Source organism: Hyaena hyaena, unplaced genomic scaffold, assembly GCF_003009895.1.
Source record: "Hyaena hyaena isolate Hyena2069 unplaced genomic scaffold, ASM300989v1 scaffold_439, whole genome shotgun sequence".
In the NCBI taxonomy this organism is placed as follows: domain Eukaryota; kingdom Metazoa; phylum Chordata; class Mammalia; order Carnivora; family Hyaenidae; genus Hyaena; species Hyaena hyaena.
Genome location: NW_024081067.1, coordinates 724,386 through 746,817, shown reverse-complemented (window position 1 = coordinate 746,817; position 22,432 = coordinate 724,386). Strand labels below are relative to the sequence as shown.

Here is a 22,432-nt window from a genome sequence, read left to right as displayed (position 1 = left end):
TCGATTTCTCATAAATATAACAGCCAGGCTTATTTTTAGGTGAGGACTTTGGGTTCAGTGACAGGGCTGAGTTCTCTTCAACTCTTATAACCACATGTGTAAGTCCTGAAAACCTTTTGCAAATATTTTGAAGTTCACTGTATGTACATGTGTGGTTTTTCTTCCCAGGACACCTAAGTTCCTGAGATCTTTATGGACATCAACAATATTAGACTTGTTCTCTCAATTTTATTATTTTTTTTTTTTACATTATCTATGACCTTGACAGTGGGTTACTCATACTACAACATTTGGGTTACTATTGAAAACATGTCTTAATTTTTCTTTAGGTTTTATTTATTTTTGAGACAGAGTGAGAGAGAGAGAGAGAGAGAGCATGACAAAGAGAGATGGAGACAGAATCTGAAGCAGACTCCAGGCTGAGCTGTCAGCACAGAGCCCGATGCGGGGTTCAAACCCACAAACCATGAGATGATGACCTGAGCCAAACTCAGATGCTTAACTTACTGAGTCCCCCAGGCAAAGACCCAATTACAAAGACCCAAAACAGGTCTTAATTTAAAATTCTTAAACATAATTCTTGTTACTTTAAAATACAAGTGAATATATATTTAAAGGGCCCTCAAAAGGATGTACCCTCTTCTTGTTTAATTTAAAATAACTACTGTTTAAAAAATAGTAATTTTTTAAAATGTTTATTTTTGAGAGAAATAAACAGAGTGAGTGGGGAGGGGCAGAGAGAGAGGGAGACACAGAATCTGAAGCCGGCTCCAGGCTCTGCGCTGTCAGCACAGAGCCCGACACCGGGTTCAAACCCACAAACCGGGAGATCGTGACCTGAGCCGAAGTCAGATGCTTAACTGACTGAGCCACCCAGATGCCCCTAAGTAGTAATCATTTTAGAACACCTTCCTGAGCCCTCAGATGCATATAAACTCTCTATATAAGCCCTAAGAGAGTGTATTAGGGCACAAAACTGAAACAGGAAGCTAGTTTGTTCTTTCAACCCAGTTGTTCATAGTCCCCAGGAGCAACTCACCATGTAGGAATTGGAACAAGTGTTTTTATTTAAATGAGATACATAGAAAACCCAGTGCTGTTATTTTGGCAGCTTGGGAATGTAAAATAAAGTTGTTGTTTTCACAGTAAGGACCACTGTCCATGTCCACGTCAAGGTTTGTGGGAGGCCTAGAGATAGCAGCGTAAACCACATTCTTCCAGAACCCATGACGTGCAAGACACTGAATTAAGCTCTTTAAATATTTTAGTTCAAAGTCTTGCAACCGCTCCACAAGGCACAGGCTGTTACCCTCACTTAAAATAAGTGAGGAGTAAGCAGTTTGCCCAAGGACACGCAGCTAAATGGCAGAGCTGGTTTTGAAGGGAGAGTTGTTGGATTTCAAAGTCTGGGCACTTTGACCCCCCAGCTTGTAGAGCAGAATTCTCTAGATAATGTCCTGTAGAGCACAGTTTCGAGATAATAGTAGACGTTGCCTGTAAGAATGTCAAATAATGTTTGGACACACTGGTATTAAAAGTTAAACAAGCGTCATGCCTACTGAATGAAGTTCTAAACCTCTGAAAGACCCAGAGTATACCATTTCCCCAACTCTTTTGAATACAGAATGCCTATTTTCCTGAGAGCATAACTGATTTCCCTCAGAATGGGGTTTTGTAGAATAACCATTTTGGTCTATGTGGACCAAAGTCAAAAGTACAGTCTTCTCCATTTTCTAAGAATAATTAGTTTCTGAAAAGTTACTGCAGGGAGAATTTTCTTAAGTCGAAAGCATAATTTCCATAAATTGGAATAGGCGAAAAATGCGTTTACGAACCCCAGATCAACACGTGTGTTAAACAACAAAGAAACAAATAGTTGTATTAAAGGGAGGGGTCTTGGGGTGCCTGGGCAGCTCAGTCAGTTAAGTGTCCAATTTTGGCTCAGGTCATGATCTCACGGTTTGTGAGTTTGAGCCCTGCATCGGGCTCTGTGCTAATGGCTCGGAGCCCATAGCCTGCTTCGGATTCTGTGTCTCCCTCTCTCTTTGCCCCTCCACTTGTACTCTCTCTCTCTTAATAACAAACATTAAAAAAAAAAAAAAAGAGGTCTTCTGTTGAATGTTACTCATCAGAGCATAATTCAGAAAGAAACTTTCCTTGTTGGCTGACAGCTTGTAGATGAGGAAGGCTCCTTTGAGCTTTGCAGGGTTGACATGGGGTCATTCCAGCCATGGGAATGTGGCGAAGGTCTTCCACGTTCCACAGGTGGCATAAAAGCCTTTATGTAGGCAGAGCCAATTATCTTTATTGATTTGATTTGTATCTGCTAGTGAATTAAAAATTCACAGAATAACTGATTAGAAAGAAAGGAGCAACTGGTTAGTTTCCTGTTGGCTCAATACTGGCTATCCCAGTTAGCTGAGATATATAGATTGAGAATTCTGCCAGCTCGGAAATTGTGAAGTAGGTGAGGAACACTTCTCACCCCCTTGAAGATCTTTTGCTGCCCCCTGATGCTCTCCCAACAGCCCTGACTTCTTTCATGGCATACGTGCTTTTGTCCAACAGATTTCTGGGCATCTTCTCTGCATCGGCTCTGTCCTGGGCACGGGGAACAGCAGAGATCATAGGCTGAAGTAATCCTGAGGAAGCAGGACTTGGGAATCCGAGATTTCACTAGAGAAGTAGTAGTAACTCAGGACTTGAGAGCCGAGGATGGGCCCAATCAGGGGAAGTTCTGGCAAAGGAGGGTTCCAGGCCAGGGGAGAAGTGAGATGCTCTGAGGAGAAGCAGTCTGGCACATTCTACCAGCAGGGCTGGGGAGCTGGAGCTTAGTAAAGGAGGGAAGGAGGGGTGGAGTCTTATGGGCCATGATATTCTTCTTACAGTGGGGAGCTACCAGAAGACTAAACAGATGAGTAATGTGATCTGAATTCCATTTTTAAATGTTTTTTAATGTTTATTTTGAGAGAAGGAGAGCACAGGAGTGCAAGGAGGGGCAGGGAGAGAATCTCAGGCAGGCTCTGTGTGGTCAGCCATGAACTGGGAGATTATGACCGGAGCCCAAACCAAGAGTTGGACGCTTAACCAACTGAGCCACCCATTTTAAAAGGAATTCAGTTTTTAACGTTTTATTTTTGACACACAGAGCGTGAGTGGAGGGGGATCAGGGAGAGGGAGAGAGAATCCGAAGCAGGCTCCAGGCTGCCAGCATAGAGCTTGACACAGGGCTCAAACCCTTGAACTGTGAGATCATGACCTGAACCGAAGTTGGATGCTTAACCGACTGGGCCACCCAGGCGCCCCAAAATGAATTCCATTTTTAAAGGAACACAAGAGGAAGGAAGGGAGACAAGGATGGAGGCAGGGAAGAGGACAGAGGCTTGAACTGGGGGCGGGGGAAGAGAAGGCAGTGAGAATAGAGAAGAGGCCGGCTCCCGTAGTGGTGCGTTTGCTATCCTGAGCACTTCCGGTCTCTCAGCAACTCTCAGTCTGAGAGGGCCCACTGAGAAGAGGGCGTCTATAGAAAACCACAGGACAAATGCTCTGTGCACTAAGCCAGGTATGGTGCGCAGGGAAGGGGAGAGGACTCCACTCTGCGGAGGTAGAAAGATTTTTTGGTTAAGAGGCCTTTTCATACTCAAAAAAGAACAACAACACTGTTCAAGCACAGAGCCTTAAAAGATGACTTTTGCCTGCTAGGAATCAGGGAAAATTGTTGCTCACTTTCTCCTGACTCTCTTCGAGGAGGCTGATGTGCTCATTCACAAGTTTTCCCTCTTGAGAGCTCAAGGATTCAAACTTAAAAAGCAGTGGCTCACACACTACTGAATGTTCAAATCGGAGCAGATACAGAAGTAAAAATGCCTTCCCGAGGAATTGCCTCTTTGCCTGAAGTTGTCGTCGGCTGGGAAAACTTGTCCCGGCGGGTGGGTGCATACTCAGCGTGGCACAACGGCTAGAGGCAGCAGGTGGGTGGTGGGTGGTGGGTGGTGGGTGGTGGGTGGTGATTAAGTAGTATTCCATGAGCTGCCGCAGGGCCACAGTGGTTTCCTAACATCAAGTAAGTTAAATCTTTCCTTTTCCCCACCTTGTTGGTTACAGGTGCTCTTAGCGCTCGATGTGACAACTCTGGACGGTGCAGCTGTAAGCCAGGTGTGACAGGAGAGCGGTGTGACCGATGTCTGCCAGGCTTCCACACGCTCACCGACGCCGGGTGTACCCAGGACCAGAGGCTACTGTAAGCACTGCCCCCACATGGCAGCTTCTGCCATGAGTGATGATAATTACAGAGACATCAGTGGCCACTTACTTTACTGAGTGAGCACTACGTGCATGCCAAAGGCTGCTTGAGGACTTTACGTGGGTTAGGTCATTTGATCCTCACAGTAACCCTCGGGAGGTTGGGATGAACATTATTACTCATGTTAAGGATAGAAATTTGCACCCCAGGAGGTTAAGTTTACCCAGTATTAAATATTTGGTGAGGGTGGACCAAATATTTAGGCCCAGAGTTTTGGTTCTGGAACCTATGTTCTTCACCTGGAGGACTGCCCCCACCCCCCGCCTTCACTTTAGATGAACAAGGATGGAGGTAAAGAGTCCTTCAGATTCTTACCTGGGACCCATTTCAACCCAGTATGAATTGGACTAGGAAAACTTTTCTGCAGTATTTTATTCCCCTATAGTGTGAAGTGTCCTCTGTCTCTCTTCAGATTCTTTTCTGGAAGAGGATGGAGCACACATAAATCACCTAAGCAATCCACAGAGATGCAGAGCCCGCAGATGGACATGAGGGGGAGGAGGAGGAGGAGGAGGAGGAGGAGAAGGAGGAGGAGGAGGAGGAGGGGGACAGTGGTGGGGAAGCTGTTAGCTAGAGGGTGCCCGCAGAGATCACTTCCTGTTTGCCCCCTTTTCTGGCCCCTTGCCCGTGGGAGAACACCCTCCAGCCATGCTTACCCTGGCCTAGTGACAACTGTCCCAAGTTCTCTCACCCGCTAGGCCTCTGCAGACTGTTCTCTTCAGCTTTCCCTGCCCCCTTTTACATGGTCTTCAGACATCCTTTCCTCAGGCCCAGGGTCCCTTAGGAAATGCTTTTAAAATATGAAGTCGATCAGATCACTTTGCTTGCAACCCGTCAGTAGCTCCCTTCCCCTCTGAGGGGATAGAAAGTGCTCGTGCAGGCCAGCAGGACCCTGCAACGTTCCCCGCCCTCTGCGCCCTCTGCACCTTCAGCAACGGGCTCTCCCTGGATTTCTCACCCCTCTCCCCCGGCCCCCCCTGCACTCCAGCCCCACCAGCCTGCCTTCCCTTCTTCAAAGGGGCGAAGCCAAGTGATCTCGGCCTTGGCCTTGAGCACTCCTGCTTCCCACAGGGCCACAGAGAGCTTCATGGGCTCCATCCTCACCTCATCCACTCCCCACAGAGGCCTCTCCACCCTCTGCGTTCTGACCATTGCTCTATGTAGAAAGTGGGAGGAAGTGTTCGTCTGTCTCTCCCACTGGAATGGAAGCTCCATGCTGGCTTTGTCTAGTTCCCCACTGCATCCCCAGGGCCCAGAGCGGGGAGAGGCACACAGACCGTGCTCCCGCTCGGCCCCAGCTGGCTTTATCCTTCGCTGCCATCGCTGTTCAAGCTTCTGCCCTGCCTGGAGACTCCTAGAGACCCGCAACCTACTCCTTAGCGTCCCAGGTTCTTACCAACCACGAGGTGTTGTATAACGTCTGTCAGAGGGTCCGGTTAGTCATGTAGAAGAGCTAGGACAGGAGACCCTTGCAAGTGAAAGATCAGGACTGGGAAAGGGATCTTCAGGGAGCCTCATCTGATTGGATGAGAAATGTGAGGGGGTTGGGGGGCATCCAATCCAGGTTTGGGTAGGGTTTGGATGGGGTCAAAGAGCAGTCAGAAGAGAAACAGAACAGTAGGGAAAAGACAGCATATTTGGTTTTAGACCCACAATATAGACACATAGGACTATGTGCCCATCTGAGTGATACTAGTTACTAGCCAAAGCACGGGCCTGCACGAGACAGAGACTGACCAAAAGTAAGTAATGGAAACATGGACTCCTTCATTGAGAAGGTCTTGCAACCAAAAAATAAAAACAAGAAAACTCACAAACGAAAAAACCCAACCCAGCCAAACTCTGCACTTCCACTCCTAGGAATACACTCAATACACAAACATCCACCTCTGCATGGAAACTTGTATGCAAATGTTTGTAGCAGTGTTCATAATAGCTAAGCAGCCCAAATGGCCACGAGCTATTGAATGGATAAACAAAATGTAGTCTATCTGTATGATAGACTTGTATTTGGCCGTAAAAAATGAATTATTGCTATGTGGATGAACCTTGAAAACATACTAAGTGGAAGAAGCCAAACAAAAGGCCACAAATGGTAGGATTCCATTTATGGATAATGTTCAGAGCAGGCAGACTTATAGAGACAATAGGTGGGTTCGTGGTTGCCTGGGCTGGGGGGGCGGGGCAGGGAGAGAAGGAAGTGGAGGGTGTTTGCTAAGGGCACAGTGGTTTATTTTTTTGAGTGATGGAAGTGTTCTAAAATTAGGATAGTTGTACAATTCTAAGAATCTACTAAGATCCATCGAATTGTACATTTTATTAAAAATTTTTGAATCTTTATTTTTGAGAGAGCACGGGCAAGGGAGGAGCAGAGAGAGGGGAAGACACAGAATCCAAAGCAGGCTCCAGGCTCTGAGCTGTCAGCACAGAGCCCAACGTGGGTATCAAACCCATGGACCATGAGATCATGACCTGAGCTGAAGTCGGATGCTTAACCGACTGAGCCACCCAGACACCCCTTGAGTTTAGTTACTAGCCCATTTTAAATGGGTGAATTGCACGGAATAAGAATTCTGTCTTGATAGAAGTGTTACCAAAAGAACAACAACAACAACAACAACAAAATAGCAAGGAGATGGGATCAGCCGTGATGAAAGTAGTCATCGTTGAATCAAACAAAAGAGAAACAAATAAGAAAAAAAGGTAACTGAACCAAGCAGTCAACCAAACCAAGCCAAACTACCCAGTTTAGTGAGGAATTTGGTTCACATCTGGCACAATCCCCTCCTCATCTTCGGACTGGGTAAGCAAACAGTTCAGGGACGGGTTGTCGCCATCAGAGCACCAGGAGCACAGACAAGTGAGCCCTTACAGGGTTAGATTAGCAGGGACAAGGCTGGCTGAGGGAGGCCTCAGGGAAGAGGAAGGACTTACTCAAGTCGGTGACATTTGCTTGTGAGCGCTTGATTTTTGCTTGTATAGTTGAGATGCATTTGGAAACACATCCCTCATTTTCTTTTTCTTCTTTCCCAGAGACTCCCAGTGTGACTGTGAGCCAGCTGGCATCTCGGGGCCCTGCGATGAAGGCCCCTGTGTCTGCAAGCCAGCTGTCACTGGAGAGCGCTGTGACAGGTCTGTGTAGCTGTGGCCCTACAGACATAGCAGGGAGGGTCCCTTGGCAACTAGCATGAGGATTCATCCTCCGAGTGTGGTTATGGAAGAGGGACAAATGCTAAGGACCTCAGTCCTGCTCTTTCTTGGTCCTCAAAAACTTGTCTTTTAAAAACATACCACTAAGCCCCCAAATCTCACTAGGCTCCAGGCTTTTGCTGTGGGCCCCTTCTCTGTTTACAAGAGAGGGCTCACAGGGCCCCAGTGAGTCCCTTGGCTGCTGACTCCGAATCCCAGGTGCTCCTGTACAAGGTGGTATGCAATAATTAGGTCACATGACTCAGCTGGGCCCCAGAAAAGGCCTGGCCTAATTAAGCACGTTGGGAAAATGCTCATAAGAGGAAATCTCTCCGTGTATGGCCATATAGAACCATCATGTGCATAAAAGGAGCCGCCCAGGGATGGGACGGTGGTTACATGCACACACATGAGCCGGGAGGAGATATAAGAGCCCTTTGGGCCCTAAGCCATGTTGGGGCAGGTGGCGCAGTAAACAGTGATCTACTCGCAGTCGCTGCTTGCAAGATATTCCTTAAGGACAGACACCCCAGACTTGAAAACTCGTCCCTCCTCTAAGATTGTTGTGAGCAGAGTGCAGTGAGGCTGGCCCCAGAGGTAAAGGCGGTAAAGGCTTTCTTTTCATTTCCTTAAATGTAAGAAAGCAGGTCTTTAGCATTCTAACCATCACTTATAGCTGGGCAGAGAAAATTCAGATACATTCCCAGCTTTTGTTTTCAGGGGGTTCTTTGGGGCTGAGGTAAGGGTATGGAAACTAAGTGTTGAAAGAGGAGTCACTTGCTGAAGAGGTTAATTTCGAAGCATAGCACAGGAATAGAAAACCACCTAACACAAAGGTCAGCATCACCAATTCTAAGAAATAGACCTTCATGAACAATGTGCCATTTCTGTGACAACACCCTCCCCCCTTTCTAGAAGTGACCACTATTCTGACCTCTGTGTAATCGCTTCCCTACTTCATAAGTCCTTACCCAAGTACATCCCTAAACACTGTTTAGTTTTGCCTGATTTCCCACAGTTCCTTCCCCTGGCTTTCTGTGCCCCTCCCTTCCTTCCGGTTTTTCTAATCCCTTTTAACCTACAGGTTTCCTCCATAGGAAACCATGGTTGTTTTTTTTTTAGAGCCTTTGCTCTATAGAGAAAAAGAGAATACTTTTTTATTTACAGTTGTTCTCTGAGGCATTTACTGTTCACAGCCAACCTGCCTTCCTGTGATTTTGCACAGTAAACAGACTCCCGACACAGGGTCGCTTGGATTAGACACATGACTTAGAGGCAGCTGTACCTGGTTTGAATCTTGCCTCAGCCACGTAGCAGCTGTAGGACCTTGAACAAGTTTCTTAACTTCTCTGACCTGAGTGTCTTCATCCAAGAACGCTGGAAAGAACAATTCCTATCTCATAGGGTTGTACTAAGAATTAGCCTACATATAAGAACATACGTAAGGCACCTGGCATAGCATGAGTGCTAAGAACTGAAATTATTATTTCATGTAGAAGGATGTAAGTAACTTGGATGGAGGAGAAACAAGTCCTCCTCAGCTTTTCTTTCCTTCTCTGTGACCCCAACATCTGCATCTCGCCTGGTAGCTGTGGTCCTCAGAGAGGCCACTGGCGGGTGGGATGCCAGCCTACGTCTTGTTTTTGTAGAGAACCATCCTTCTTTGTCATACCCTCACCTGCCCTTCCCCCGTGTGTCAGAGCCCAGGTTAAGGGGCAGGGATGGTGGGCAGCACCCTGGGGTTCTTATGCAGTTCGGTACAGCTGAGCCGGTGCTGGGGCCCGGGCATATGCCTTTCCTTGCCTGGCCGCCAAACTCCCACTCTTTTGTTTCCATTAAACACTTGCTCTGAGACAGGGCCAGCTCTACATACTTCTGCCCTGCCTCTTTGTCCGACTCATGTGACCTCCACTCAAGTCTTCAGCAAGGATGGTAAAAAAAAAAAAAAAAAAAAAATCACTAAGTTCCCAGACCACCAAGTCAAATGTGATTCTGCTCTACCAGAGGGACAGAAAGTGAATGTTCATGCTCGCTCAGTGGGTGGCTGTGATGGTCCATCAGGTCTGGGAGTGAGGGTGGTACGTGTAACTTAGCTCTGGGAATTAATAGGGCCAGCTGGGAGAGAGAGTAGAAGAGATCAGTTATCATATTCTCTGTATGAAATAACCCATAACATGGTCCTGATTTCTAAAATGCTGTTACAGGTGTCGACCAGGTTACTATCACCTGGATGGAGGAAACCCCGAGGGCTGTACCCAGTGTTTTTGCTATGGGCATTCGGCCAACTGCCACAGCTCTGGGGACTACAGTGTCTATAAAATCATCTCTACTTTCCATCAAGGTAAAGTGTTCTGTTTCTAGAATTTTGTTTTTAACACTGTATAGAGCTTTGTGCTTATAGACAGCCTCCCCTTCCTCACAGCATGGGACCCTTGACTGATTGTTAGCATTTCTCTTTCTAGCTTTTAACATACATTATTTTGTCAGGGTGATAAGGCAGATCCTAATGCCTTGAAAGTCAGGTCTAGAACAGTTTACTCATACTAGTGTATGAAAAACGAAGAATAAAGAGAGACCAGATTTTCATATCCTTGCATTTCTCACGTATTTTAAAGAGTCTTTCATGTAGATTGGAGAGGGGGGTAGTTATGGGATAACCAATAACATTACTACTGCTTTCACATACATTACATGTGTTAATGTGAAATTAGTTATCAAGCTATAAATCACTATAAGAACATAGGAGATAGATACGATTTCAACTTTGAGTTTCTTTTTGAACATATTAGACCCTCTTAACTCACTTGGGCCAGACCTTATTTATGTAAACAAAAGTACAAATTACAAGTGGATGAAAACATGCTCTCTTATTACAAGAAACAGACTCAAAGAAGTCGAAGCAGCTGCAGGGTGGGAGCAGGTGAAGTTGAAGCCCAAGTACAGAAGGGTACAGGAAATCTTGAGGACTGTACATTATTCTGAACTGTTAAGAAAGCCCTACTATCTACCTACCTTTAGGACTGTTTGGCAATCAAGTCTTGTTCAACTCAATAGATGATGAGGTTTGTCCGAAAGCAGAGTGGTTTTATTTGTGTTCCAGATGTTGATGGCTGGAAGGCTGTCCAAAGATATGGGGCTCCTGCAAAGCTGCAATGGTCACAACGCCACCGAGATGTGTTTAGCTCAGCACGACGGTCAGACCCTGTCTATTTTGTAGCTCCTGGTATGTATGGTGTTTTTCTTATAGAAACCAACTTTTTTTTTTTTAGATTTTTTTTTTTTAATTTCTAGGGGAGAGAGAGGGGGGAGACAGCATGAGCAGGGGAGGGTCAGAGAGAGAGGGAGTCACAGACTGAAACAGGCTCCAGGCTCTGAGCTGGCAGTCAGCACAGAGCCCGACGCGGGGCCCGAACCCACGAACCGCAAGATCATGACCTAAGCGAAAGTCGGACGCTTAACCGACTAAGCCACCCAGGCGCCCCAGAAACCAACTTTTAAGACTCAAAGACAAGATAGAAAAATGGAGGTAGAGAATGTGAAAACCATATCACTTAGTGTTCAAAACAGCAGTATCTCCAGAAGATGGTTGGAGCTTCAGCCCTATTGTCTAACTCATGGCACAACAGAACAGGACTGCGTGGGAAGGCAAAGTGGTGCAGCTGCTCTGGAAGACAGTATGGGGGATCCTCAAAAAAATTAAAAAATAGAAGTACCCTGTGATCCAGCAGTTGCACTACTAGGTGTTTATCCAAAGGATACAGGAGTGCTGTTTTGAAGGGGTACATGCACCCCAGTGTTTATAGCAGCACCATAACCATAGCCAATAATAGCACTATCAATAGCCAAAGTATGGACAGAGCCCGAATGTCCATTGACTGATGAATGGATAAGGAAAATGTGGTATATGTAGTCAATGGAATATTAGTCAGTGATTTAAAAAAAAGAATGAAGTCTTGCTATTTACAACAATGTGGACGGAACCAGAGTGTATTATGCTAGGTCAGACAGACATAGCTCAGAAAGAATCATGATTTTATTCATATGTGGAATTTAAGATATGAAACAGATGAACATAAGGGAAAGGAAGTAAAGATATAAAGAAAGTAAAAATATAAAAACAGAGCAAGACAAACCAGAAGAGACTCCTAAATACAGAGAACAACCTGAGGGTTGCTAGCGGAGTGTTGGATGGGGAGGGGGAGGGGGAGGGCTAAAGTGGTGAGGGGCATGAAGGAGGCACTGGTTGGGATGAGCACTGGCTGTTTTATGTAAGTGATGAATCACTAAGTTCTATTCCTGAAAAACAAGTTTTATTAAAAAAAAAAAAAAAAAAACACCAGGACTGTATGAGGCAGCTAGACCCTGGCTGAAGTTCCTAACTTTAATCAAATGGAAAGTTTCGAGGCTTCCCACCCAGACAAAATAAAGACGGTCGTCAAACCTGTGGATCTACTGAGCAGCAAATGGAAAAGTGAAAACAAGGCATTTCCCAAAGTTTTAACCCTTTGTAAGTTAGGAACAGATGTTAGTTCAGGTCATTAGCTACTGTATGATATCTAGGCAAATTTCTGTTCTCCCAGCTGTCAAATGGGAATAATACCTCCAAGAATTATTAACATCACATTAATGTGAACTTTAAAGCATTATGTAACAGATGGTGCTATTGCCAACATACCTCAGATCTTCACATATCATCTAATGAGCGGAACTGTCTTTTAATGAGGCCCTGTTAGCATTTCAGTAACAAATCCTCCTTTATAGCCAATAGCAGTATGGCCACATCCATAAGCTGGCTCTTCTGGAAGGGTGGTTTGGGGCAGGGCGGTACACAGACAGCACAGGACTCCCACAGAAATTTACCAACATTCATCAAATTTGCTTGCTTGCTTCTCCAGTTTCACAGTGATCTCAATCTTTTCAAATTCTGTTTCACAGCCAAATTTCTTGGGAATCAACAGGTGAGCTATGGGCAAACCCTGTCCTTTGACTACCGTGTGGACAGGGGAGGCAGACACCCATCCACCCACGATGTGATCCTGGAAGGTGCTGGTCTGCGGGTCGCAGCTCCCTTGATGCCACGTGGCAAGGCGCTGCCATGTGGGATCACCAAGACCTACACGTTCAGGTAAGAATGACTACATGTGAGTCAAGTACCACAAACGGTGACTGAGGTCTGGTTCCTTTGCTCATTAATTTAATAAGCTTTTCTGAGCACCTTGCACATACGAAACTTGGTATTATATACAGAAATGGGACATGCTTCCTGCCCTGAAGCCCCAACAGGCTAATGGGAGGAAAAAAAAAAAAAAAAAAAGATATTGCAGTGTGGCTTGGAGATGACCAGGCGGACAAGATGGGCACGGGTATTTTGAACACACAGAGGCGGCGCAGGTAACCCACACTGGAGTGGTCACGGAGAGCTTCCCAAGAATTCATAACACATGAACAGTTTTCTAAAGAAAGAGGTGGGGGGTGGGGGGTGGGGGAGAAGGTTAGCCAGGCAGAGGAAATAATCATGCTTGAGGATGTTTTGTGCAGGAAGAAGTTCTTGGTAGTTCTGTTATGAGTGAAGTGTGGAGTTGGGAGAGGAATACAGTGAGAGGGGAGGTTAAGGGAATGAAACAAAAGGGGTACGGTGGTTTCTGAAACAGATATTCCAGGAAAAAAGCAAACCAAACTCTGAAAGAGGAGCGCAGGGGCTGGTGGTATGATGGAGCCAGATACTATAATGCTAAATCAAGAAGTATTGGATGTGGGTAGTATAAAATGTGAAAGCAGACTCTTGAAAAAAGTGAAATGCACTCAGCTAACACGTCATTTAAACAACAAAACCAAAAACTAATAGTAACTTATTTGAGAGTTAGGGATTCTTGAACTCAGATGTTCCTGATATTAAGTTTTGTGTGGCCAAGAATAGGAAGTGGTCTCTGAGGACTTGGACCAGCACCGGACTCCATGGGCCCTGCAGCTGGGCTTCCCACACTGGGGTGCCCTCCATCACTGCCTGTAGGGTGCCTGCCTTCCCATGGAGGGAGGAACTCCAAGTTCATGCCTATAAGGGTGCAGCTGCCCATCCTTTGTTCTCTGGTAGGCAGGACCGTGAAGGGGCTTAGCTGTGCCCACATTCTTGGGTATATTTTGTATCCTGTACGTGAATGCTAGGATTTGAGAAGAGTTGTATTTTTAAGCTTCTGGCTTTAAATCCTGCAGGTTAAATGAACGCCCAAGCAGTAACTGGAGTCCCCAGCTGAGTTACTTTGAGTTTCGGAGGTTATTGCGTAACCTCACGGCACTGCGGATTCGGGCTACCTATGGAGAATACAGTAAGGAACGAAGGGAAATGAATTCCTCTTAGAAAGCTGAAAAGAATTAAAACCTAAGGAGGGGACAGTGTCCAAACAAGTAGGTAAAACCACTTGGATGGTTTTGATCAAGAGTCTCTGGTCAGGTCCAAGTTTTTACATTCTAGAAGTTAAAAGTAAGGTTTCTCTAAAGAAAAAAAGTTAGCACCAATGAAGAATGAAATGATGCTACTTTGCTTAAAAGACTCTCCAAATTTAGGTGAAATCTGATTATTTGAAGAGAATCTACAACAATTGGGCATGTCCCCTTAGCTAGGAAATGAGATCCACAACATAGCCCTCTCTTCCTGGAGTTCCTTTGGAATAATACTCGGGGCTACCAGGTTCAGGCATCACATGTATTTATTCTGTTAAAAGTTATATGTATGAGTTTTTTCAGCTTTATTCTTGAGAGAGAGAGAGAGAGAGAGAGAGAGAGAGAGAGAGACCAAGCACTAGCAGGGGAGGGGCAGAGAAAGGGGAAGACAGTCTGAAGCAGGCTCCAGGCTCTGAGCTGCCAGCACAGCGCCCGGCATAGAGCTCGAACCCATCAACTGCAAAATCATGACCTGAGCTGAAGTCGGAACCCAACCAACTGAACCACCCAGGTGCCCCTGTTAATTCCTTTTATTGACCTCCTAATCCCATTGGATTTAAATGGGAGTTTGAGCTTTTTCCACACTTACATAAACAGGAAGCATAGCTGGCATGTATAATTTCCATATCATTAATGCAACAAATAACGATTTATTGAATCTTTACTTTGAACCAGGCATACAACATAGGCAGTTGTCTAGCCTCACAACCAACATGGGAGGTGGATACCACTGTTACTTCTACAGTTGAGGAAACCATTATAAAGAAGTTACTCGACTTGCCCAATTCACACAGCTGGTGAGGGTGGAGCCAGAATTTAAACGGACTTTTCTGGTGTGCGTCAGTCATGATGGACTGCTATACCTGTGGCCTAGGGAGTGACCGCCTCCCATCTTTGTTAGGGTATTAAGAAATCTAAAATCCGGGGCACCTGGGTGGCTTAGTCGGTTAAGCATCCAACTTTCACTTAGGTCATGATCTCGCGGTTCGTGGGTTCGAGCCCCGCGTCGGGCTCTGTGCTGACTGCCAGCTCAGAGCCTTGAGCCTGTTTCAGAGTCTGTTTCTCCCTCTCTCTCTGACCCTCCCCTGCTCACGCTGTCTCTCTCTCTCTCTCTCCTAGAAATAAATAAAAAAAAACGTTAAAAAAAAAGAAATAAAAAAATCTAAAATCCAACGAGAAGCCTGACTAGATCTTTAGACCTCACCCCCTGCTACTTCTGACTGTTCCATGTATTGCAGGTACTGGGTACCTGGACAACGTGACCCTGATTTCAGCCCGCCCAGTCTCTGGCGCACCAGCCCCCTGGGTTGAACAATGTGTGTGTCCTGTTGGGTACAAAGGGCAGTTCTGTCAGGACTGTGCTTCTGGCTACAAAAGAGACTCTGCCAGACTGGGACCTTTTGGCACCTGTATTCCATGTAACTGCCAAGGGGGAGGAGCCTGCGATCCAGACACGGGTGAGTGAAATGACACCTGGCCCAGGTGGCTGGGGTACGGTCAGGGGCCTGCGGACTCCCGAGGAAGAGACAGCTGTGTAAGAAAGACCGCGCCCGAACTCATTTTGGAGATGGGAAAGGATTAGGAGGGTAGGGGGCCAGAGTCAGACAAGATGGACCCAGAGCTTTATTACACTCAATCCTTTTCATTATGGAAATGCCACAGGGTTGTGGGAAAGGTACCAGGTTACAGGAAATGGCTGTCATGGTTCAGTGCTGGGGGGTTGGTGTAGTTAGTGTCGAGTTTCAGGAATTGTATGGAGAGATCAAAGGCAATGTCAGGGTCTGAATGAATGTGCTGACACATGGGGTCAGGCCGTGGGGACAGGGGAGCAGCGTTAAGGTAGCTTGGTCTACTTGGCGTAGGAGAGCCAGGGTGAGATTCAGGGTTGTGGCCAGGTTTGGTGTTGGTACTAGGGCAAAGGTGAAAGCCAGGGCTCAGACACTCTGGGGGAAAGCTTCAGGAAGGTTTTGGTTCCGAAGCTCTGCTTCCCATGCCTCATCCATATTAAAGGGAGTGTATTGTGTAACGCTGCTCATTTCTCTACTCCTCCGTTCTTGCTCTGCCTCCAGGAGATTGTTATTCAGGGGATGAGAATCTGGACATCGAGTGTGCGGACTGCCCCATTGGTTTCTACAATGACCCACACGACCCCCGCAGCTGCAAGCCGTGTCCCTGCCGCAATGGGTTCAGCTGCTCCGTGATGCCCGAGACCGAGGAGGTGGTGTGCAATAACTGCCCGCACGCGGTCACTGGTAAGGCCGAGGGCCTGCTGCCCCTGTCCGGATGCCATGAATTCACATAAACAGCTGCTCTTCCAAAAACAAATTCTGGGGAATTATAATTCCTTAGGGCTCATCCTAAAGAATATGCCCGAGAGGTGAATGGAGGAAGGGCAGCGTGTGGTTTTGTAGGGTATGTAGGTATGGTTAATGCGGTCTTAGGAGGTTTAAGAGAAGAAGTTTGCCATAAATATGTGGCCTTTTAAATGCCAATTCTCTCTCGGGTCACCCGGCAGGCTCCATCAGTAGAGCATGCGACTCTTGGAGTTCTGGGTTTGAGTCCCGTGTTGGGTGTAGCGATTACTTAAAAAAAAAAAAAAGTAAAGGTCCCATTTCTCTGCTGGTCAGCCTGAAAGACGAGTTCATTCTTCAGCAACAGCCTCAGTGGTACGGCTGTAAATCTGACTTTCCCTCACCCATCTTGGTAACCAGCAGGGAGCTTCCTGGTACGGCTGCTGTGTTCTAACAGCCGGGACCCCCATGGAGCGGGACAGCTGACCCCTTACCCTGAGCACCCTCTCCTGCCATTGTTCTGGGGTCCAGGGCGGGAGGCTCTTCCAGAGGGTGACTGGGACCCCAGGCCCCTGCGCCTCTGCTTGCCGCCAACGGATGACCACTCAGGCTTGGGCATCGTTCCTTCCAGGCGCCCGCTGTGAGCTCTGCGCCGATGGCTACTTTGGGGACCCCTTTGGGGAACACGGCCCAGTGAGGCCTTGTCAGCCCTGTCAGTGCAACAACAACGTGGACCCCACTGCCTCCGGGAACTGCGACCGCCTGACAGGCAGGTGTCTGAAGTGCATCCACAACACAGCCGGCGTCCACTGTGACCAGTGCAAAGCAGGCTACTTCGGAGACCCCTTGGCTCCCAACCCAGCAGACAAGTGTCGAGGTAGGACCGCATCCCTAGACAGGCTGGACAGATGGGGTGTGCGTGTGCACACATGCAAGCTTGGAGTGTGGACACGCCTAAGAACATGCAAATCAGCTGGGCAGCAGCAGGTAAGATGATGCCACTGTGGTTTCTCGGACCCACTGGCCCACGAACAGTTTGGACCGTTCACCTGTCAAAGGTCTGACGACCCCTGCAGCAGGGTTCTGGAAGACAGACCTAGAGGATGTCGAATGGGTTAAAGCTGGGTGAGGGAAGTAAAGAGAGGTCAGGCTTACATTCTTCAGTGGAAGAGGAGCTGAAACGCGGCCAGGTCGTAGGCCTGATTCCAAGGCTGGCAGGCCTCTTACAGGACCGAGGAAGTGACCCGAGACTAAGCCTGCACACAGTGGTGGTGAGGGGGGAAGGCTGAAGCAGTTTAAGAGACCCTCTCAGGAAGTCGGGGTAATCGATGCAGACAAAGGTAACAGTTTCAAGTTCTACTAAGGGGACTTGGCTTCAAAGCAGCAGCTATCAGAGAGCATTCCTCAGGGCTGCTTCAGATCAAAGCGCCAGCGCGCACACGGGTCCTTACTCGGCCCTTTCCAGCCCCTGCACAGGTTATGTTCAAGAGGCAAGTTCAGTTCTAGGGAGCTGGCCTGCCCCCATGGACCCACCCTCAGTTGCGAAGGTCCCAGACCAGCCCTGATGCCCAGAACTCTATCCTAACAGAGCCCCCGAGAGCCTCTGGGGACCCAGATTGGAGGACTCCCAGTTCCTCGTGAGGTCTGCAGGGAGCCCAGACAGCACAGTCTCCAGCCCTAGAAATGCCTAAGGATCTCTGTGCAGCCTGAGGCTTCTACCCAGGAGCACAGATCCCACCTGCCCGAACCCCAACCCTGTCGGTTAGCCTGGATGTGCTAGAAAGTACACATGATAGGAAGAGCCCACATGCCATTTGCAGTACAGAGTTCTAGTTTTGTTCTGTTTTTAACCTATTGTATTTACACTGGTTATTCCAGTTAATCTGAGCCTCAGCTTCTTCATATGAATATTTAACTCCGTGGTTGCAAATGTAAAATAAAATAGCATGAGAAAGTACACTGTAAACAGTATAGTTCTAGCGATAAAGAGCTATTAAGAGACTTCACCGGCTTCAGACCATATATTTCTTCACTCGACTAGCTTTTGTCAAATGCCTACCAAGTACCCAATATGGAGCTAGATCTGAGGGCACAGTGATGAATAAGTCAGTTCCGACCCCCATGTGCTAATAAGGAAAACAAATCTGTAAGCAGATGACAGTACTTACATGTGATCATATTACCATGTGCAGCAAGTATTTCAAGAGCATCATAGAGCAGCCAAGAGACTCACTTTAAGTCTTTTAGTGCACTCCCTCACCCACTGTTATATCCTGTTCCTAGAACACGGTGTGACACATAGTAGGTGCTCAATCAGTACGAAGGAATAAAGATACTGCCTTTTTTTTTTTTTTACTGCATTTCCTACATCAAAGGCAGCAGAGCAAAAGGAAAAGAGCATTGCCCTTTCCAAGTTCTCATTCTGGCTTGCCATTTACTTGCTGTGGGACCTAGGACAGAGGACTCAACCTCTCTGAGCTCACATTCCTCATCTAGAAAACAGGGAGATTACATCTGGTATATAGTAAGTCCAGGACAAACGTTATTCCTCTTTTGAGGAAAGCTGGAGCACCTGCAGAATATCCACCAGCCTTACAACTTGATGTGGGTGTGGGGTGGGGGGAGGGAAGGCATCGCCAGAAAGGATGGACTATTGTAGTCCCTCTTTATCCACACGTTCGCCAAACAAACTTGCTAGATGATTCCTAAGATCCATCTATGTTAGAAATGCACTTAGCGGCACAGGCAAGACAAATCTAGCACAATGTGAATTGACAAGGGCAAAGAAGGATCCTTGGCCATTGGTGACTTGATCTTTTATCTTTGCTATCCCTCCAGTTTCTAGGATTAGCTTGATGTAAATGCTTTGTCTGTCTTTTATCTCTAGCTTGCAACTGCAACCCAATGGGCTCTGAGCCTGGGGAGTGTCGAAGTGATGGCAGCTGTGTTTGCAAGCCAGGGTTTGGCGGCCTCACCTGTGAGCATGCGGCATTAACCAGCTGCCCAGCCTGCTATAATCAAGTGAAAATTCAGGTGTGCATGCTACCCAGGTCTCACCCCCATGAGTACAACTGCTAAGTGTCTACTGGGTGGGTCGATCACAAATCTAGGACACCCTCCTCGTCTCCTGGGGATGAAGGGTGGAGATTACTATTTCTTTAAAAAAAATTGCTGTATTAAATAGGAGCATTAATCTGAAACAATACTAAGCATGCCGTTTTTAAAAGTACCTTTTTGCAGATACAGTCTCATTTGGTACACTTGATCTTGTAGCAAATTTACAAGAGAGCGAGCGTATGGACTTTAGTTTTCACGGACCCAAATCTCAAGACCTTTGCAGTTTTTCAGTCACATGGCCAGGCGGAGCCCACCCAGAATTCCCGACTCTGAATTCAGTCCTCTTTCTGCTTATAATATTCCGTTTTCTGTTGGGTTTTTGCAAGAGAGGTCCTTTGCAAAACAAATGAAAAACCTATAGAAGATACGCGGAGTCTACAAGGTGTCAAGACTGTTCCAACAAGAATGGCCTCCAGAAACTTCTGTTTCACATTCCAGAGAAGGAGGACATTGATGTTATTAGTACTATTTTGCTGGGGTGAAGGCAGAGGAAGAAAAGGCCCAAACAGAACCCCAAAGATAGATAAAAAAAAGTCCAGTTCTATTTTACCTGCCCTCTATAGCACTTTTTGTTCCAGACACTGTTCTGAGCCGTATGCAAATACTAACTTAATCCAAGTAATATATTTTATTATCCCCATCTAATGGATAAAGAAAGTGACTTGCCTAAGGTCCCAGTCAGCTACTTAGTGGAGCCCAGGATTCAAACTCCGAATCCGGGCTCTAGAGTCTTTAACTACCCTGACATGCCAAGCATTTTTGGGCTCTTACCTATTACCCACCGAGTCCCCGGGATTGGACTATGATCGGCACCGTCTGTTCTGATCCGCTTTCCGGTGTGGTTTCAGATGGACCAGTTCATGCAGCAGCTCCAGAGCCTGGAGGCCCTGGTTTCAAGGGCCCAGGGTGGCAGTGGAGCAGTGCCCAACACGGAGCTGGAAGGCAGGCTGCAGCAGGCCGAGCAGGCCCTGCGGGACATTCTGAGAGAAGCTCAGATTTCAGAAGGTAACGAGGGCCGATTTCCCTTCAGACAGAAGGGAATTCATAATCTTCTGTGGGTGTTGGTTCAGCAGGGGTCTCTGCACTTGCAGAGCTAGGACAGTCTGTGATGGCAATAGAACAGGAGTTGCATGCGTTCATTTCCTGGGTTTTTGCCATTTTGCCGTAAGCCCGTCAAAGGCCCTTTCAACCCTGCGTCATGTTGGATTCCCCTGTGTTGATTGCGAAAGTTCTCAATCCCTCTTTTCCTTACTGGTATCAGGTGCTATTAGAGCTCTCAGTCTCCAGCTGGCCAAGGTGAAGCGTGAAGAGAATAGCTACCGGAGCCGCCTGGATGACCTCAAGAGGACTGTGGAAATAATTCAGGCCCTGGGCAGTCAGTATCAGAACCGAGTTCAGGATACTCGCAGGCTGGTCACTCAGATGCGCCTGAGCCTGGAGGAAAGCGAGGCCTCCCTGCGAAACACTGTAGGTGTTGCTGGGTTAGGATACGGAGGACCCCCTGCTAGACGGGGAGACCCCCCTGCAGATGGGCTCCCACTTTTAGGTCCGCCTGGCAGATAGCTAGACTTTCTCCGGAAACAGGAACACCTCTTCTTTGTGTTATCTGGCTTCTTGTAACTTCCTGTTTTACTGCATTTGTGTTCTTCCTAGCTCACTTCTCACTAACCGTACCCTCCTGTGGGCCCGCTCTCTTCTCCCTTCTCGCTGCACACCTCCTGGCTTGTTAGCACCCAGCAGGCAGGATTTAGTTTTGTTCACATTTGCACTAGCAGCCTACGGCATTGTGTGTGGCGGTGATAAATGTTTGCTGCCCGAATGAATGAATGAACAAATGAAAAAGAAGGGTAGAAAGGAAGGAATCCAGTGAAGACAGAATTCCGAAAAGGGGAAAAATGTTGCCAGTAGGATTTTCTTAACGCTGTCGTTTGTAGGAGGGAGAGATCTGAAGGAGTTCTCAATGAGGACAACGGTGACAATAATGGAAGTGGGTGGGTGGAATATGAATAAAGGAAATTGGAAGACCATTATTATGCTGAGGAAATGAAGGATTTAAAAGATGTATGGAGGGGCGCCTGGGTGGCTCAGTTGGTTGGGCGTCCAACTTCAGCTCAGGTCATGATCTCACGATTTGTGGGTTCAAGACCCGTGTTGGGCTCTGTGCAGGGAGTTAGCTCAGAGCCTGGAGACTGTTTCAGATTCTGGATCTCCCTCTGACCCTCCACTGTTCACGCTCTGAAAAATATTTAAAAAATTTTTTTTAAGTGTATGATTTTTTCATTACACAATTTTCTATTTCAGAGAATAGAAAATCCTCTATGATGCCAAGAAATAACCACCATTAAACCTGGTAGATAGTCTATTGACCTTAAATGCATAGGAAAATACATATGAACATGAATAGATTTTTAAACATCGATATCTATATACAGAGGTTTTTTGAACTTGGATTTCTACTTTCTTCTCTGTACTTTAACGATTATGGGGACTAGGGACTCGAGGTGTCAGGGTGCAGTGTGTGGCTAATGACAACGAGTTCTAGCAGGACAGATGCAGAACCTGCTTTGGTTTCAGGGCTGAGTGCAAAGTCTTAACCAATTCTCCTTTTTCCAGAACATTCCTCCCACAGAGCCCTACGTGGGGCCAAATGGTTTTCAAAGCCTGGCTCAGGAGGCCACAAGACTGGCAGACAGGTGAGCAGACCCCCGCTTCAGACTACCTCCTCAGGCCAGACTTGGACCAGACCGCAGGATCCTCAGGACCTAAGCAACATAGTCAATGCCCCCAGCCTCCTTTGTAGCCATTTCCTTGCCCTGCAGCTTTTTAACCTCTTGCCCTTTTAGTGTACGTAGGTGGCCACTGGGCACAGTCATTTGGCAAGGGTTGGGGGTGGAGGTGTGTTTTTTACCACGGATTTTTCTATGACTCACAGTATGGCCTTGGTGTGTGTCAGATGGGAGATTTTTTCGGCCCCGTGAAATGAATCAGCCTTTGGAAAAGAACACTCTGCAGCTTTGAGGGACTCCCAGGCTCCCACATCGAGCCTGGGAACAAGTAGCGACGAGTTGTTTGCTAGCCTGTGGGGGCCAAGACT

General features: G+C 47.1%; 1 protein-coding gene across 1 annotated transcript in view; it reads left to right on the top strand.

The window, feature by feature from the left end:
- LAMC2 (laminin subunit gamma 2) overlaps window positions 1-22,432 on the top strand; it is a 58,796-nt gene that overhangs the window by 24,557 nt on the left and 11,807 nt on the right. The window contains exons 3-15 of the mRNA XM_039253000.1: window positions 4,105-4,240; window positions 7,337-7,435; window positions 9,697-9,833; window positions 10,593-10,715; window positions 12,428-12,617; window positions 13,703-13,815; window positions 15,169-15,387; window positions 16,000-16,182; window positions 16,853-17,098; window positions 19,109-19,254; window positions 20,187-20,343; window positions 20,600-20,805; window positions 21,952-22,031. Of these exons, the coding sequence (XP_039108931.1) occupies window positions 4,105-4,240; window positions 7,337-7,435; window positions 9,697-9,833; window positions 10,593-10,715; window positions 12,428-12,617; window positions 13,703-13,815; window positions 15,169-15,387; window positions 16,000-16,182; window positions 16,853-17,098; window positions 19,109-19,254; window positions 20,187-20,343; window positions 20,600-20,805; window positions 21,952-22,031 (2,035 nt within the window). The remainder of the gene's footprint in view (window positions 1-4,104; window positions 4,241-7,336; window positions 7,436-9,696; window positions 9,834-10,592; window positions 10,716-12,427; window positions 12,618-13,702; window positions 13,816-15,168; window positions 15,388-15,999; window positions 16,183-16,852; window positions 17,099-19,108; window positions 19,255-20,186; window positions 20,344-20,599; window positions 20,806-21,951; window positions 22,032-22,432) is intronic.